The 16,421-nt window shown below is 44.7% G+C and overlaps 1 protein-coding gene across 1 annotated transcript in view; it reads right to left on the reverse strand.

The window, feature by feature from the left end:
- Positions 1–3,754: 3,754 nt before the first annotated feature.
- MROH2B (maestro heat like repeat family member 2B) overlaps positions 3,755–16,421 on the reverse strand; it is a 60,991-nt gene continuing 48,324 nt past the window's right edge. Inside the window, 12 exon segments of the mRNA XM_030881953.2 lie at positions 3,755–3,861; positions 4,320–4,385; positions 5,521–5,623; positions 6,303–6,437; positions 6,773–6,928; positions 11,209–11,382; positions 11,633–11,788; positions 12,421–12,535; positions 12,940–13,080; positions 14,352–14,539; positions 15,013–15,139; positions 15,679–15,836. Of these exon segments, the coding sequence (XP_030737813.2) occupies positions 3,755–3,861; positions 4,320–4,385; positions 5,521–5,623; positions 6,303–6,437; positions 6,773–6,928; positions 11,209–11,382; positions 11,633–11,788; positions 12,421–12,535; positions 12,940–13,080; positions 14,352–14,539; positions 15,013–15,139; positions 15,679–15,836 (1,626 nt within the window).

The following is a 16,421-nucleotide window of genomic DNA, read 5'->3' on the forward strand; positions in this document are numbered from 1 at the left end:
CGCCTTGTCTACATCCTCTCAAGAAGCGCAGCAACGTTCGCCGAGCCAGGAACCTGGCCACGTGGGGTAAGGATAATCAGCTGGCTTTATATGCAAGTCGCTGAGTTTATGTTAAAATTTGTGATTCTAAGAATACATTTGTTACTGTAAGGAACGGCACCAAGAAACGGAGGAGAGCTTAAACAAGCTTTATTTGGGAACGCTCCCGGGCGAGGTTCACTGGTCCGAGAGAAAGGGGCCAGAGAAGTCGCGCCCGGGCGAGGGTTTGGGCAGAATTTATAGGGGAAGAAGGGAAAGGGGTGTGGCGAATCCGGGAGGGCGCAGGGTATTCCTTATTTGGTGGTCTTTTCGGGTATCGTGGCAATATCTGGTGCTGGTTGCATCAGTCTCGGGACCACTAGTCCCGCCCCTCGAAAGGCGGGAAGGCTGGGCCGGGTGGAAAGTCCCCAGGTCAGTTCCTGGAACTGGGTGGTCTGGAAAGTCTCCAGGTCAGTTTCTGGAACTGGGTGGTCCGGAAAGTTTCGGTCTGATCCAAGCTGTGAGTCTGATTGCGTTCCCCTGCCTCGCCTTACAGTTACTATATACATTGTATAGTTAACATTTGCTTAAAAATGATTCTGTGCGGGGTTTCTAAGTGCTTTACATGTACATTAATACATTTAATCTTCACAATAGCACCTTGAGGTAGATAATTATGATCTCAATTTACAGATGTGGAAATTGAAGTACAGAGAGGTAAAATGATTTTACCAAGTCACACAGCTCGTAATGGGTGAAGCTGGAATATGATGAAAAGAGACTCGGAAATTCTTGTCAGGGTGAATCCTTCCAAGATTAGGGTTTAGACAACGATTTAGCTGTGATGCGTGTTTCGTGGGGCCATTCTACCTAATTTCCACAAAGCAATGATAAGGAAGGCTCTGCTGGTTGCTAGGATGGGTGGAGAGTAATAGTGGGGATGGATATATAAAGAAGTATCAGACAAGGTCTTGTGTCAGTGAATTTATACTTTTTGAGAACGTCCTGTAGTTCTGCGTGGCTCAGCCCAAATTCTGTTACGACTCTTTGCCCCATGTTCTGATATCGTCTTGTGCAATACTGTAGCTACTAGCTACATATGGCTACTTAAACTTAAAATTAAAAGCTTAATTCCTCCGATGGACTAGCCACATTTTCAAGTGTTCAGTTGCCACACGTGGCTAGTGGCCACCATATTGGCCAGGGCAGATATAGAACATTTCCGTCATTGCAGAAAGTTTATTGGAAATGTCATTTGACTTAACCCACCAAAGAGGTCAACTAAACCTGCGTCTCTTGCCTTCTTTTTCTTGCTCTGTTTCATGTATGTTATGCTTGGGAATAGCTTCTGACTCCATTAAGAATTTAATCAAAGCCATTACCCAGAAAATACACCTATGCAATTCTGCACAGAAATTTGCATACAACTTTGAGTGGAATCACAGACTTTCTGTGTAATAGTTATCCACTGGTGCGTAGCAAATTACCTTAAAGCTTAGTGCCTTAAGACAACATGGATTTATTATCTCATACAGTTTTGTGGTTCAGGAATTCAGGAGTGGTTAGCTTAGTGATTCCGGCCCAGGACTCCCGTTAGACTGCACTGGGATTGCTTGATTTAGCAAATAAAAATATAAAATGCTCAGTTAAAATTGAATTTTAGAAAAATGATAAATAATTCTTTAGTAGAAGTGTGCCCCATGCAATAATCAGGGCATACTTTTACTAAAAAAATTACTCATCGTTCACCTGAAATTCAAATTTAACTGGGCAGTCTGTCTTTTATCCCATAGTCCAGTCAGTGTGTCAACTGAGGCTTCAGTCATCTGAAGGCTTTCCCTGGGGCTCATGGATCCATTTCCAAGATGGCTCATTAATGAGCCTAGTAAGTTAGCTCTGCTTGTTTGCAGGAGGCATCAATTCTTGGCCACATGGACCTCTTTTTGGGCCACTTGAGTGTCCTTATGTTGGCAGCTGGCTTCCCCAAGAGTGAGTGATTCAAGAGAGTGCAATACGATTTATGACCTTGGCTTGGAAGTTACACTGTTACTTCCGAACTGTTGTATTGATTGCACAAGGCATTTCTGTTCACTGTGGGAGGGGGGTACGTAACCATCAGGAGGAATTTCTACACAGATGTCATAGAGTATAAGCTCCATGAGGGTAGAATTTTTCTCCTCAACGATTGTAGCCCCAGTGGCTATAACAGTGCTTTGTAGATTATAGGCAGTCAACAAATATTTGTTAAGTGAATGAATAAATGGGACTCTGGCCTAAAATCTCTGACCTAAAAGATTCCTTTGGTTCTTAAAATGTTTTGTAGAAAGAAAAGATGCTTTTCCAAAGAGCTTGGGGATGAAGGGGTTAGAATATAGGTAATAGGGATTTATACAGAGGAACATCAGTTTAATAAGTTGCCGCTGTTTGAGTAAAGCATCCTAGAACTTGTTTGGAAAACTGGGGATCTTTGAAGAATGCACTAACCATTCTGTCTCTAGACTGCTGTTCTAATCTACAGATCCTCGACTTGAGCTGCAACATTTCCAGCCTCCAGCCAACCCTGCTTACTTCAGACTGGCCTCCACTCCCAACTGGCTAGAGCCAATTCCTTAATATCCTGTTACTGTTTGTCCTGAATTCAGTGGTTTTTGTATACTGACAGACTCCTGGTTTTTCTCAAGTCTGAAGTTAAGGGGGGATTCTGTCAGCAGCCAAGGACCTCTCTGTTCAGTCCTGAACAGGTCTTTTCCTCCAATTGCATGGCTTGTCCCTATACTTGTGCTACTAAATGTATAAAGGTATATAGTTATGCCACCCCTTAGATTTTCTCTAATTATTTAACATGCAATGTTAAATACATTGCACCCTTAAAGCTGTCTGTCCATTTATCTTTATTTCAAAAATCTGAACAAAGGGCCAGCATATACTTGAGTTCAGTGTTTGAAATTTAAATGTCAATAAGATAAAAATAATAGCAAAAAAATAATGTTGCTCATGTATGATCCTGAAAGCGGTGATGTTAAATGAGTCCCAGGCTCTGTGTTAGAAACTTCTTTGTCTGTACATGATTGCCTGTATGTAACCTTTCAGGTGTGCATTGTGAAAAAAGAGTGAAGAGTTATTATTCAGATGCTACGAAGGTTAACACATGCGCACCCGCATACACACAGTTCAAAGGGATCAATGTTCTAGGATAAAAATGGAAAGGAAACTATGACATTTAATAGAATGTCAGAAAGGGGCTTTTGTAGAAAAGTACCTGGCACAGTCTCGACACGTAAATTACAACTTAAGAACAGACAGGTTAAAGTTTGTCGTAAGACTGTTCTTTAGAGAGAAAAGAGTGTGAGTAATAAGCCAAAGCTGGCAAAGATATGAGACAAAAGGGCTCCGTGTGGGAAATGGCAGTGGTTCTCCTCTTAATGGCGGCAGAATTGTTTCATGTTCTGTCATTATCTGCTGGGATGTAAGCTTCCCAAGATAGAGGGCTGTCCTATACAAAGCCATGGGGCTGTCACCGCTCAAATCACAAGTTATTCCTCAAGTGAATTGGTGGGCGTGGTTTTTGCTAACAGAAGCCACCAGGGAGAGCCTGGAGGGTAAGGAAGATGCCACCACTTCAACATCCCCACACTAGGTGCCGTCTCTTTCCTCAAGATGTTGCAAGTTTGTGAGTTATGAGGATGAAGACAAGAGTCAGTTATAGAAAAGGCCTAGCGGTTTATTTCCTGATGGTTTACGGATGGTTGCTCATCTCTCTGCACCTTCTCAAGAGGGTCTGCAAGGCAGCTTCGGCTGCTCTCTGGACACTCATGCAGGGGTCTTTTCGAAGTGCTTGGAGCCCTGAAATGGAGAGAATAGCAATGTCCAGTGAATGAAGAAAGCCAAGGCCCAAGCTGTGCAGCACAGGAAGGCTCCCGCTTAGGGTCAGTGCTGGGTGGGGCTCAGGCCCCCATGCTCACGTTTTACCCTAAGAGGTAGGATTTGGATCCACAAATTGAGCATTTATTTTAACACTGAGATAAGGGAAGAGAAGATCCTGACCTTGTGAGCAGTAGGTTTATAAACAATTGGAAAATCGAAGTCTGTTGGGAATGATGCCTGCAGTGGGATGGAGCTGGGGGTCACCTTATACTCTGGAGAAATTCCAGTATCTAGGGAGCGTCAGAGACGCTTGATAATGGGGTGCACTGCGATTTTACACTACGATTTTACGGCTGGCATGGGACTTGGAGCAGCATAGTTTCTCTTTCTCTAAGAATGTAACAGTGCTCTGGGCAGAAGCTAGGGCTGGTACTCGCGTGTGGTCAGCTGTTCTCTGTCTATTCACTCCACATATTGGTAGGTCAAATTGAGAACAATGGCATCTAAAATCAACAGGAGAGAAGGTTACTGATTTCACTGTAGAGGAACAGGCCACGGAAAGCAGGTCGGGGCACACTGCACCTGGTAAGAAGTTAAGTGATCTAGCTAGTGAATGCACAAGCTATAGACTCCCTTTGCACCCCCAGGATGATGTGAGGGTGATGTCTATGGGGTCTTGAGTGCCATGTCTGGAAGTGGTCACTCACCCACCATGTATTTGGGAAAACTCACACCGTGTCCTCCAGGGGGCGCCAGTTGTCAGGGTTTCAAACGTGAATAAGCTATGGTCCCTGTCTTCCAAAAAGTTACAGTGTAGTTAGGGGGATCCTCTACATGATCCAGTAAGAGTCCTTAGGTTTTAACTCAATCTTAAATGTGGCCAACCAAGTGGGCCTATTTGCTGGGGGCTGGATTAGTTGGAATGGGTTTCATGATAAGACTTAGAATTTCCTAATAGAAGGATCCTCAGAGATTCACTTACTTTCCTCTTTTATTTTATAGATCAGACAGAGAGGCAGCACAGAGAAATTAAGTGACTTGTCCAGAATCACACAGCAGAGCCAAGGTCCGCTGGACTTTCCTCTTTTATTTTATAGATCAGACAGAGAGGCAGCACAGAGAAATTAAGTGACTTGTCCAGAATCACACAGCAGAGCCAAGGTCCGCTGGTCTCCACGCCCACAAACTTTCCACTAGTATCACATTGCTGCTAAAGCTCTCAGCTCGAACTGAGCTTAGAAGGTTGACTGTGGTTTATATTAAGGGATGATGCAAAGGAAAACACTTAGGCAGGGGCAGCAGGCTTGGATCAAAGACTTGGGGAAAAGAAGGAGCAATGACTTGGAACCAGAAGAAGCACGAAGGACCCAGTAGGGAGAATGGTCTGATGGAAAGAAAGTGAGTGTTGGCAATTCAGAAGCTGTTACTGCAAGTCTGCAAAGAGAACAGGTTCTTTTGAGGGAAGATGTTGTAAGATGTAAAATGAATTCTTTCTGGCTTTCCTGTTTTTCTTTTTCTTTTTTTTTTTTTTGGTCTTCCCAGTCATATCGGCATTCACGCTGGGGTAGCTTCCAGGAAAGCAAAACTGGATGGCAGAGAGCAGACCTGTGTGAGTGGAGAGTGTGGACGTGCCCTCACCTGTGAGTTTGGTGGCCATGCTCCTGATCAGCTCCTAGCTGCTGCTGAAGAAGGTGAATGAGTGTGTGTGGAGGATCCACAGGATTTCTTGGTTTTTCTTTGCCTGGAAGAGATGTGTGTTACAAAGAGGGCCACTGAAAGGGGGAGGGGGGAGGGGAGGGAAGGACTGGAAATTTGGGGTAGCTGATGCAAACTCTTAAATATAGGATGGATAAACAACGAGGTCCTACTGTATAGCACAGGGAACTGTATTCAATATCCTGTGATAAATCATAATAGAAAAGAATATGAAGAGAATATATACATGTAAAATTGAGTCACTTTGCTCTACAGCAGAAATTAACACAATAGTGTAAAGTATAGCTGTATACTTCAATAAAATTAAAAAAGAAAAGAGGGCAACTGAGAAGCGACACTTTACGAAATTCAGCATCCTATAGGCCCTTTAGATGTGTGCTCACATCTAAAGGAGTGAGCACGCATACAGCCATTAATTGTTCTGTTGGAAGGTGTGTTATGGCTAGTTCATTCTAAATTTAATCAGGGTGGCACTGGGGCTTATAGGGCTAATCAACAGATGAGTTTCAGGAATCGAGAACAGATCCCAGTTGGGACTTGGGGACAGAGCAGAAGGTGATGTGACAGGATACCCAGAATCACTGCTGTCCTTCCCAGATGGTTCTGGCTCTGGCTGGGATTCCTTGCTATGCTCTTTGCCTTCTGGGACTTGCCTGGACTCTTGGCCTGCATTTTTTTGGAAGCAGCACCTACTGCACACTCACCAGCTTCACACAGAATTGCCTGTAGAAATCCCTGGCCCTTGGTAGATCCTGACCATCAAGGAGATGGTCTAATACCCCATAGAGTTCCTGGAGGCCCAGAAAAGGAATGCAGATGATCAGGACATCACGGCAAGCCTGAAGAACAGTTTCCTGCAACACAGTCCATAATGTTGGCTCCCCTTCCAGATGGGAAGACACACTGACTGGTTGTGTGTTGGGAAAGGAGCAGTAAAAGTCAGTGATGTGAGGGCTTTACAGTCAGTGCTGCCACCTTCCCAGTTTCAAAGATGGAAGCGCAAACTCGGGAAGTGATGGCAAAAAAGCACCCGGGATGGGAAAATTGGTTTTCAGGTTCATTTGCGAGTGGTGCCTTCAGACCTGGCTTCCGGTCCAGCTAGACCGGGCTTCCCGGCACCCTCTCGGCCATGGGGAGAGGAGGAGGTGCAGGTGTCTATACAAGGGCCGCTTACAGTTCTAATCCTGGGATTGGAATCCCAGAGGTGGAGAAGGAACGAAATCATGCTCTTTTTTATTTCTTCAGCAAAAAAAATCTTCCACCTTCTTCCTGTTAGGGATGCCAGATTCTCAAATAAGAGGACGGCAGTCAGCCTCACATCATCCTGCTCCTGTGCTGACAGATACGTGTTGTGGGTGAGTCCTCCACACAGGCCATTCCCAGCTGGTACCCCTACCTTACCCGCCCTTTCCCACTTCCGTAGAGGCAGGCTGGAGCCCTGGCGCACCTTTGGCATAGCCCCTGGGTGTCCCAAGAATGCCTTTCATTTCCCAGCAGCTCTCTTCCCACACGACATGAATTTAGAGCTGGAGACTTGGTTTCTGACTCTGACGAGCTAGTGGGGAAATGTGACCACAGGAGTAATAAACAGGGAGTGCTGGCAGCACAAGGCCGGGGAGGGCGCTTGTTTGTTCTGTGCTTTGTACAAATTAGCCTGATTGCGTCATTAGCCTGGAGTTATGGGGCCTCTGATCTAAATTGCCCAAGGCCTAGGACTCTTCTCCAAGATCCCAAATACTTTCCAAAGGGATTCCAGGAAGCTCAGAAATGTGGGCCCTGTGTCTGAGAGAGAGAGAGCAGATAAACAAACAAGTGCTTAGCCCTACTCTTGTATGTGAAGTCATGGAACTGCCTTGCTTGTTGTCCAGGAGGGTGGGCAGTGCTTTTTAGTAAAAGATGAAGGATGTATGTGATCTGAAGAGGAACCAGAGTATGGCGATGCTTTTTAGAGCCAAAGGGTAAGGTGGTGGAGAAAGATGGCCTTCTATTATCTCAGACACTTTGTTGATATGGTTCAGAGTTCTGGTGAATTTTCTGGAAGTATTCTTTTTTTGGGGGGGTATCTAGAAAACTAGTTTCAAATACCCATAGAAAGGCAGAGGGATGAGAGGAAAAGCCATTCTGAGTAGCAGAATATTATTTATTTATTTAAAAAATTAAAAAAAATTTTTTTGGCTGAGCCTCGCGGCATGCAGGATCTTAGTTCTCTGACCAGGGATCGAACCCATGCCCACTGCAGTGGAAGCGCAGAGCCCTAACCACTGGACCACCAGGGAATTCCCCAGAATATTATTCAGATTAGCAACAAACAAGGGCCAATAAAAAAGCACTCCTATGAATATGAGGGGGAGAAGATAGAGGAGTTTATTTCGATGGCAAAATAAAATGTGTGAGAAGTGGGCACATACACAAAAATGCCATGAAAAAGGAAGTTAACAAAGATCTTCCATAAAAGAATAAAGATGGCTTGTTAGGAAAAGGCTAGAAAAGTTAATTGAATAACATGAGATGTGACCTCATAGAAGGGAAGTGTAAGTAGAACTGTTCTTTAAATGTACTAGGAGTAAGGTCAAGGTATATATTTTAAAGATCTCTTTTTAGAAAAAGAAAGCAAACCAGTAACAAAGTATCTAAAAGGTAGAGAGGTATTTACTTAAAAAGAGTCCTCTGAATTTTCTAAAATCAAAGACCTAATGATAGGTCAAGGGAGAATCAACCAATTGGGATGATGAAAAAACAGAAAAGAGAAGGGGTAAAGTGTTTTGGGTTCTGGGAGAGATATTAAAGTTTTACTCAGGTGCCAGCGTGGGAAATAGCAGTGAACAGGTCCTAGAGCATGGGACAGCAGCCAATATTTTCTGTTCTACCACTTTTTCAAAGTGTAGCCATATTTTTAGATTTTCAACAAAGTACTTAAATATTGAAGAGAAGAAAGAGAAAATTTAGAGATTACAGAATTGTATGCTTAATCTACAGAAAAATATAGGGGCAAAGTATCATAGTTGAATATATTTGCAGAAAGAGAGCGTTATAGGACTGTAAATAGCATGTCATGACTAAGACTCAATTTTTGTCAAACTTTACGTTTATGCAAATGTGATGAAATTGATACCTATTAGGAATGCGAAAGGTCTAACCTAACAACCAGATAGACTTTAGTTGTTCTTTTTTTTCTTATGCATTACGACTGAGAAATATTCTCTTGACCACAAAACTTGTAGATTGACTTGTGATTATTGGAGGCTCAGATCCAAGAGAGTTACTATCATTGGATCAGCAACAGTCCAGGGAAACCTAACAGATGGGGCTCTGTAGGGCTGACTTTAACCCTTTGTTGTTAAAGATGGTCATCAATTATTTGTGTAATGAAAAAAAGAACATCTTCATTATTTTACAGAAGATACTAAATTGAGTGAGAGCCCAGTATTTTTGGGGACAAGATGAGAATTAAAAGTAAATATTGGGGCTTCCCTGGTGGCGCAGTGGTTGAGAGTCTGCCTGCCGATGCAGTGGACACGGGTTCATGCCCCGGTCCGGGAAGATCCCACATGCCGCGGAGCGGCTGCGCCCTGTGAGCCATGGCCGCTGAGCCTGCGCGTCCGGAGCCATTGCTCCGCAATGGGAGAGGCCACAACAGTGACAGGCCCGCGTACCGCGAAAAAAAAAAAAAGTAAATATTGGTACACTGGAGAAAATAGTTGGAAACCAGCAGAACGCTGCTCTCAAAGGCCAGGTTTAGGCTAGTACACAAACAAGAGAAACTGAAAAATACAATGCTGGAGGACGTTTGACTGAGGGCGAGTGTTGCAGACTGCAGTCTGGAGGTTGGTGTAGTTAATAAATTGCTAAAGAGTCAGGAAGAAAGGGCAAGATTAAAAAAATTTGGAGTGAATAAATAGGAAAAGATTGGATTTGAGAGGCAATTTTTCTTTAGATTCTATTTAATACTTCTCAGGTCTCATTTAGGGATACAACACAGTCACTGGCTTATAAAATATTTAAGGAGCTGAAAAATTAGGTTTATGGTAAATAATGAAGGAAATAAGGACTTTTCAGTCTGGAGACTATCAGATGAATAGGTAATTTAATAAAGCCTTAATGTTTAAGAAGCATGCATTGGAGGAGGCAGCCAGAAATTTCCATCTCCTCTGACCACATAACAGGAGCAGGCAGGTTTAGATCACAAAAAATAGATTTAAGTTAGATATGAAATAGATTTTTTACATTGATGTCAGTGAATAAACCAAAACGAAATAATAAAATCTGGTTTCCCAGAAGGTGTAAAGAAAAATGACCTTCCTTTGCCTAGGATTGTTGTTGACTGATCTTTTTTTGCGGTACGTGGGCCTCTCACTGTTGTGGCCTCTCCCGTTGTGGAGCACAGGCTCCGGACACGCAGGCTCAGCGGCCATGGCTCACAGGCCCAGCCGCTCCACGGCATGTGGGATCTTCCCGGACCGGGGCACGAACCCGTGTCCTCTGCATCGGCAGGCGGACTCTCAACCACTGCGCCACCAGGGAAGCCCGACTGATCTTTTTTTTAAATGAGGGCTATAAACCACGTCAGGGGTTGACAAATTTTTTCCGTAAAAGGCCAAACAGTGAATAATTTAGACTTTGCGGGCCACACGGTTTCTGTAACAACTAATCAGCTCTGCGGGACGAAGTGTGAAAGCTGCCATAGATAATATGTAACCAATGAGCATGGCTGTGTTCCAATAACACTTCATTTACAAAAAGATGCTCCAGGTCGAATTTGGCCAGTGAGCCATGGGGCAGTATACTGACTCCTGGATGAAATCAACTGCGCGAGCATTTTGAGTCTTTGAAATCTTGCACGTGGAAAAGGTAGTGTTGGAGTCAATAACATCTAGCCCTGTAGGGAGTACTGTCATAAGCTGTGTACCCCCAACAGCAGACTTTCTTTTTCCTTTTTTTGAATTTTTGAACTTTATTTTTTATACAGCAGCTTATTAGTTCTCTATTTTATACATATTAGTGTATATATGTCCATCCCAATCTCCCAGTTCATCCCCCCGACCCCCTGTTTCCCGCCTTGGTGTCCATACGTTTGTTCTCTACACCTGTGTCTCCATTTGTACCCTGCAAACCGGTTCATCCCAACAGCAGACTTTGAGATGGGGATTTAGGTGTAAGTCACTTATCTGGGAGGTGGGCCCAGGAAGCATGATAGGCAAGAGAGGAGAGCTACGAAAGGGAACATTAGTGAGTGTGGTACCCCTATGGGCAAGTGGAGCACCATCCTTCTGAGGGGTGAGGAAGCCAGGGAGTTTATCTACAAACTCTCTTTTCTTGTTGTTTGAGGGTCCTTTCCCAACACATCCGGCCCACCTTGCTCAAACCAATCATGATTCCTGGGCCAGAGAATACCCTCAGGCAGACACACAGGAAGCCAACAGGCTGCACAGGAATTGAACAGGTGACTTCTGGGGCAGGTGACCTCTGGGGCAGGTGATTTCTAGGGCAGGCCAAGGCATGCAAATGGACACCAAACTGGTCTGCTACAAGCACTACCTGAACCTTTTTCTGCTATAAGCACTACCTGCACTCACTTCTGGGGAGGGAAGATTCCTGAACAGGCTCACTTACGTCTTCAGAAAAGGTTCTTGTTTGCAGCACTATTTCTTTGAAGTAGAAGCTTACATCTCGGTCTGTGAGCAGCTCCAGGATCTTTTTTAGAGCCTTCAAGCTTTCACAGACGACCTCGGTGCGGGCCAGGTGATAGAGGCCTCTGACGATAGATTCTAACTTTATCTGCTTGTGCTTCTTTACTATTTTGAAATAAGGTCTCTTAATCTCGAAAATTGTTCTGTGTGTATCTGGAATAGGGTAGGAGACCCCAGATAAGGGGATTGACATTCTTTTAGGGTCACATGTCCTTCAACCCAAGAGCCACCACTTCAGCGACTTATTTGGATTTTCACTTAATTTCTATGCAACCACAGGGTGTGGGTTAGTAAATAATTATTTTAAAACTCTACTTAGATGAACTATTTTGCGAGCCCCCCCAAACTCCTTTTACCTTGTGAGGGGCTCCAGAAGCGCTATTACCGAGCCCTCGGATGGCCATTTGCCTCAGAATGGCGTTGGAGCCCCAGGCACTCTGAACCATCAAGATCAGCACATCCCGTATGTTCCCGTGCTTCCAAAGGATTGGCTCCTTCATGAGCTGAAAGTGACACACTCCTCCCCTTTAGTTCAGGTAAGGGCCGCCCTTCAGGAGAGTTCCAAAGGCATTATAGCTATGATTAAAGAGTAGGGCCCCAGCTGCTTGTGGGGCAGAGGAGGGAGCCCTCGGGTGAATTCAAATGTCTGGCAGGAACTAAGCTCTAGAAGTGAGCACCCCACAGGTCAAGGTTATGTGGTGATGAGAACCAAAATACCTAGTTAAGAAGGTATTTCTAATCTAAATGGAAACATGGAGCAGGGAAAACAGGAGTTACTGACAATTTCCTTCTCTGCATTGGCTGGGTCAGCCTTTATCCCAGAGTTTGAAAGGACCATAATATATTTGTTGGTTGCATTTTGTTTTGTCCCTTCCAGGTTGATTCTCTACCCTTCTCTGTCTTGGGAGTTGATGTCTGCAGACCACAGGGCAGGAAGAGGATGAGGCTGGGTTCTTTTTCCTCTCTTTCTCCCTCTCTCTGCTCAGGTACTGTGTCTCCGGCAATAGCTGGATCTCTCCATTGCCAAAGATCCCAGAGACGGTCCCTCTTCCGTGGCTCAAATTCCCACTGAACTCCTGAGAGAAATACCCCACTGAGTCCCAACGAGCCTGCTGGGATGGCTGTGCTCCCTTGCCTCAGAGAAGGAAGCTGCGCCCGTTATCCGGTAGTTCTCCGAGGAGGAGGTCAGGGATGGGAAGAATTGTTCCGTGATGTCCGGAATGAGTCTGTGTTGCCACGCTGCCATGCTCCTAGAAAACCAAGGCTCCCACTGTAGCAGAGGCTTTTTTCTTTCGAAACAGTGGAAGACACTTTAGTTCTGTTTCTCTATCAGGAAACTAAATGATCCAAAAAGGAATGTTAAAAAGGAAAGAGCACCAAGGCTTAACTTTATAATAGCCTATCCAAGTGCCCGACTGAAGTGTAGTTTGCCTAAAAGTGTTCATTGTATCACTATTTTCTGCGGGGTTGGTGAGTTTGGGGCTGATCCTGCTGTCTCTTCCCAACCCCTTTGCTCTTTCTTCCCTGTTTTTTTCTCCTGGACTCTATAAGTCCTTACTGAATCAATTGCTGTCAGTAAAGTTGCCTGCGTTGCATTTTTACTTTGTCTTCAGTGTTTTCCTTCGTATCCAGTTCTGGAGTATCTGCACATTACCTGGCCAGTGCACAGACTCCTATGTGGTGCCTGCTGGGACTGCTGAGGAGGGTCCACATGTTGTCCCCGTCGTCAGATTCTCTGGCCAGCCCTTCTTTCGTGGCCTGGGCCTGCACACACTTCAGAGTTGTAGTCGAGAGCCTGAAGGAGACAGTTGGCACCACAAAAGTCAGTCAGTACCATGCAAGGAATTGTGAATCCCCAAGTCCTTAATAAATATCATCAAGCTGTCTGTATTCTGTATTTTCACTTATTATGTCTTGGGGCTCTATATTGATATGTGTGGATCTGGTCACTCGTAAACACTGTATTCTACAGAATAAATACAGCACATTGTGTTTCTTTTTTTAAAAAATGTTCCCTGCAATGCTCGCTCACTCCTGGATGAATGGAGGTTGTTTCACTGATTCTAAAACAAAACAGCACCTTGGAAATCAGGATGCATCTCGCGATGGATAGTGCGTTGCAATTGTTGGCCAGACAGTAGTTGTGATGCAGTTGCTATTGCCTGTGTATACAATGCGTGTACATGCATGGATTTAGGTATGGCTCTTTGAGCTGTGGGCATTTTAGTAAAGTTACATGTACTATTGGAACTACGTGCGCTGAGCCTAACTGCTATTTAAAATGTCTTTAAAAAGGTTGATTTGGGGGCTTCCCTGGTGGCTCAGTAGTTCAGAGTCTGCTTGCCGACGCAGGGGACACGGGTTCGTGCCCCGGTCCGGGAAGATCCCACATGCCGTGGAGCGGCTGGGCCCGTGAGCCATGGCCGCTGAGCCTGCGCGTCCGGAGCCTGTGCTCTGCTATGGGAGAGGCCACAACAGTGAGGGGCCCGTGTACCGCAAAAAAAAAAAAAAAAAAAGGTTGATTTGACATCGGAACAAAAAGTTAATGCAAAAAAACAGGAAAGCAGAGCAGTGTGATAAAGGATAACTATACCTACTAATCCTCAAAGAGCTTTTTGGATCAATATAAAATGCAAATTTAATGGTATAAGAAAGCACTGATTCATGACTTAATTGGGACTCTTTTTTTTTTCCTTTCTCAGTGTTACACGAAATAATGTTGCTTCCTTCAACTGGAGAAGTCTTAGATTTGAGGAAATGTGGTATTTATTTTTATTTTATATTCTTTCCTTGGTGGCCTTGAAAATCACAGAATTCCAACTTTCCTTGAAAGGTCTCAATGAAAGAAAACAAAGGAAGTGGATTGGGCCCTCTAGGGAAGAGGACATAACTGCTTATTCGTTGTATGACCGTTCTGGGCAACTATGCTGGGTACCCAGGGAAGAAGAGCTACGAGGCTCGAGGATGGAGGGGCCTTGTTCCTTCACGGGTAGTTGAGGCCATGCCAGCCCCTTCTGGAGTCGGGTCAGGACTGCTCTGGAAGTCCCTCTCCGCCTGGCTGTTTACCTGCAGGGGTCTGCGGTCTGCTGCCGCTCCCCTTGCTGCACCACCCGCCGGCGGCGGTTTAGGGTCGACGTGGGCATCTTCTGGCCCAGTGTGCAGCTGACCAGCTTCAGGAAAAGGGCGAACAGCTTTGGGTACAGGCCTGCGACAGGGGTGCCTGTCGACACCACTTCACAAATTGCACAGGCCACCTGAGGGGAGAAAGGACCCTGTGGTCAGGCAGGGCTGATCTTCCAGTTTGTTTTCTCTACAAAGGATCGCTTTCCAGGTTGACCACACTTGCGGTAAAAGCACATAGAAAAGGGAGGGTTTATTTGTCTGGAAACTTCTTAACTCCTGCTGTGTTTCTCTCTCAGGGCTACCATGTGGGGTGACTCCAAACTCCAGGGGGCACCAGTATTGGGGTCTTTCAATAACAAGTGGATATCTTGAAGACTAATTTGGAAATACAGAGACACAGATTTTCTTTGGGCTGATGAGAAATTTCCTTCTGAACATGATCAGCTGCAGACAAAATCACTGCCATATTTGTCCAATATAAACTGGAATTGATTTAAAACCGCGGTATGAGAGGGGAAGAAGTACGATTAATGCTACATCACCCAATGCCAGGTGGGATGGAGTGGGGTGGCATCCCGGGCGGGTGGCAGGTTGTCCAACTCACAGAGATCGCCTCTGTCCCCGGGAGGTCATCTTCTAACTCATTCTCCAGTTTGTCTATGAAGGCTCGCAAGAGTTTGCCACTGGAGGCTGGGTTCTCAGCCAGAGCCTTCCACAGTGTCTTTGTGTCACTAGGGAAGCACGGCAGGAAGCCGATAAGGCTCTACTCCTTGGGGTGTGAGCTTTTTCATCTGATCCCCTCTAAAACCACATTATGACTAATCACAGTTGCAAGGACGGATGGACATGCCAGCATGCCTGGGATAATAAGGATGTTTTATTTAACAATCTAGCATTCTGGCCTTGGGTTGCTGAGGTTTGTTAATGTCCATCAAGACAGAAACCTCTCATATAGATTCATGTTAGGCAACCAGAAAGGGAAGAAATATTCACTTTCTAATACTCACTTATTCCTATTAAATAAACACACACACACACACACACACACACACACACACACACTCCTAAAACTCTCATCATCTAATGAGGACATATATTTGAAAAATACTTGGAAAACCATTACCTGTGATTCAAACACCATTTCTGAAATTATTCAGGTGAGGTGTTTTCAACTTTTGTTTGCTATCTTTCTCTCAAACCACAGATTCTTCCCCAGTACCTTACAGAGTGGCCTTCCCTAGGAAAAGGGACCAACTCAGTTAGAATCAACCTGTCAAAGGGCAGAGGCTTCTGTAAAAGGTTGGCAACAACTGCATCCATGTGAAAGCTGGCTATTTGGGAGATGGCTTCCAGCATAAACTGAAAACTTTCCTCCTTTTGTCTGAGGACCGGCATGTGATGGTAAATTATGCCCAAGATCTCCAACAGCTAAAAAGAAAAAGCCAAATCAGACACTGAGTTGCCAGTTTTCCTCTACATGGATGGCTTAGGTCACGTACGGTCAGCATATTGTAGGCAGTTGTTGATGAATTAGAAATAATGTTAAAAAAGCAATTGATTCTACACATGGCCTATCTCTTGCTCAGGACGATTATCGATAAATTGGGCATTTATTCTTAAATCAATTTAGCAAACATTTAGCGAAAGGCTGCATTATGCCAGGTGCTGTGTTGGGCACTGTGGGGCATTTACCAGGGATGAATAAGATGTAGCCCTTTCTCAAAAGGAATGGGTGGTCTCATAAAGGACATCAGCCATATACCCAAGGGCTGTGCAGAAGGCTCTGTATGGCAAATGGTGTACAAGAGGTACAGGACTGATACGGGAATCCACAAGTAACTGAGGTTACTGTGGAGGGACATCTGGTCTGGGTCTCAAAGGATATATAGCAATTCCAAAAGGCAAGGTGGAGATGGTGGGGAAGGTCATCCTCATCAGAAGGAAGAGCACAGGTAAAGATGTAAAATCAGACACCATGAGAATAGAGCACAGAGGCTTTAGAGAGCAGTGAAA

Source organism: Globicephala melas, chromosome 3 (assembly GCF_963455315.2).
Source record: "Globicephala melas chromosome 3, mGloMel1.2, whole genome shotgun sequence".
Lineage (NCBI taxonomy): Eukaryota > Metazoa > Chordata > Mammalia > Artiodactyla > Delphinidae > Globicephala > Globicephala melas.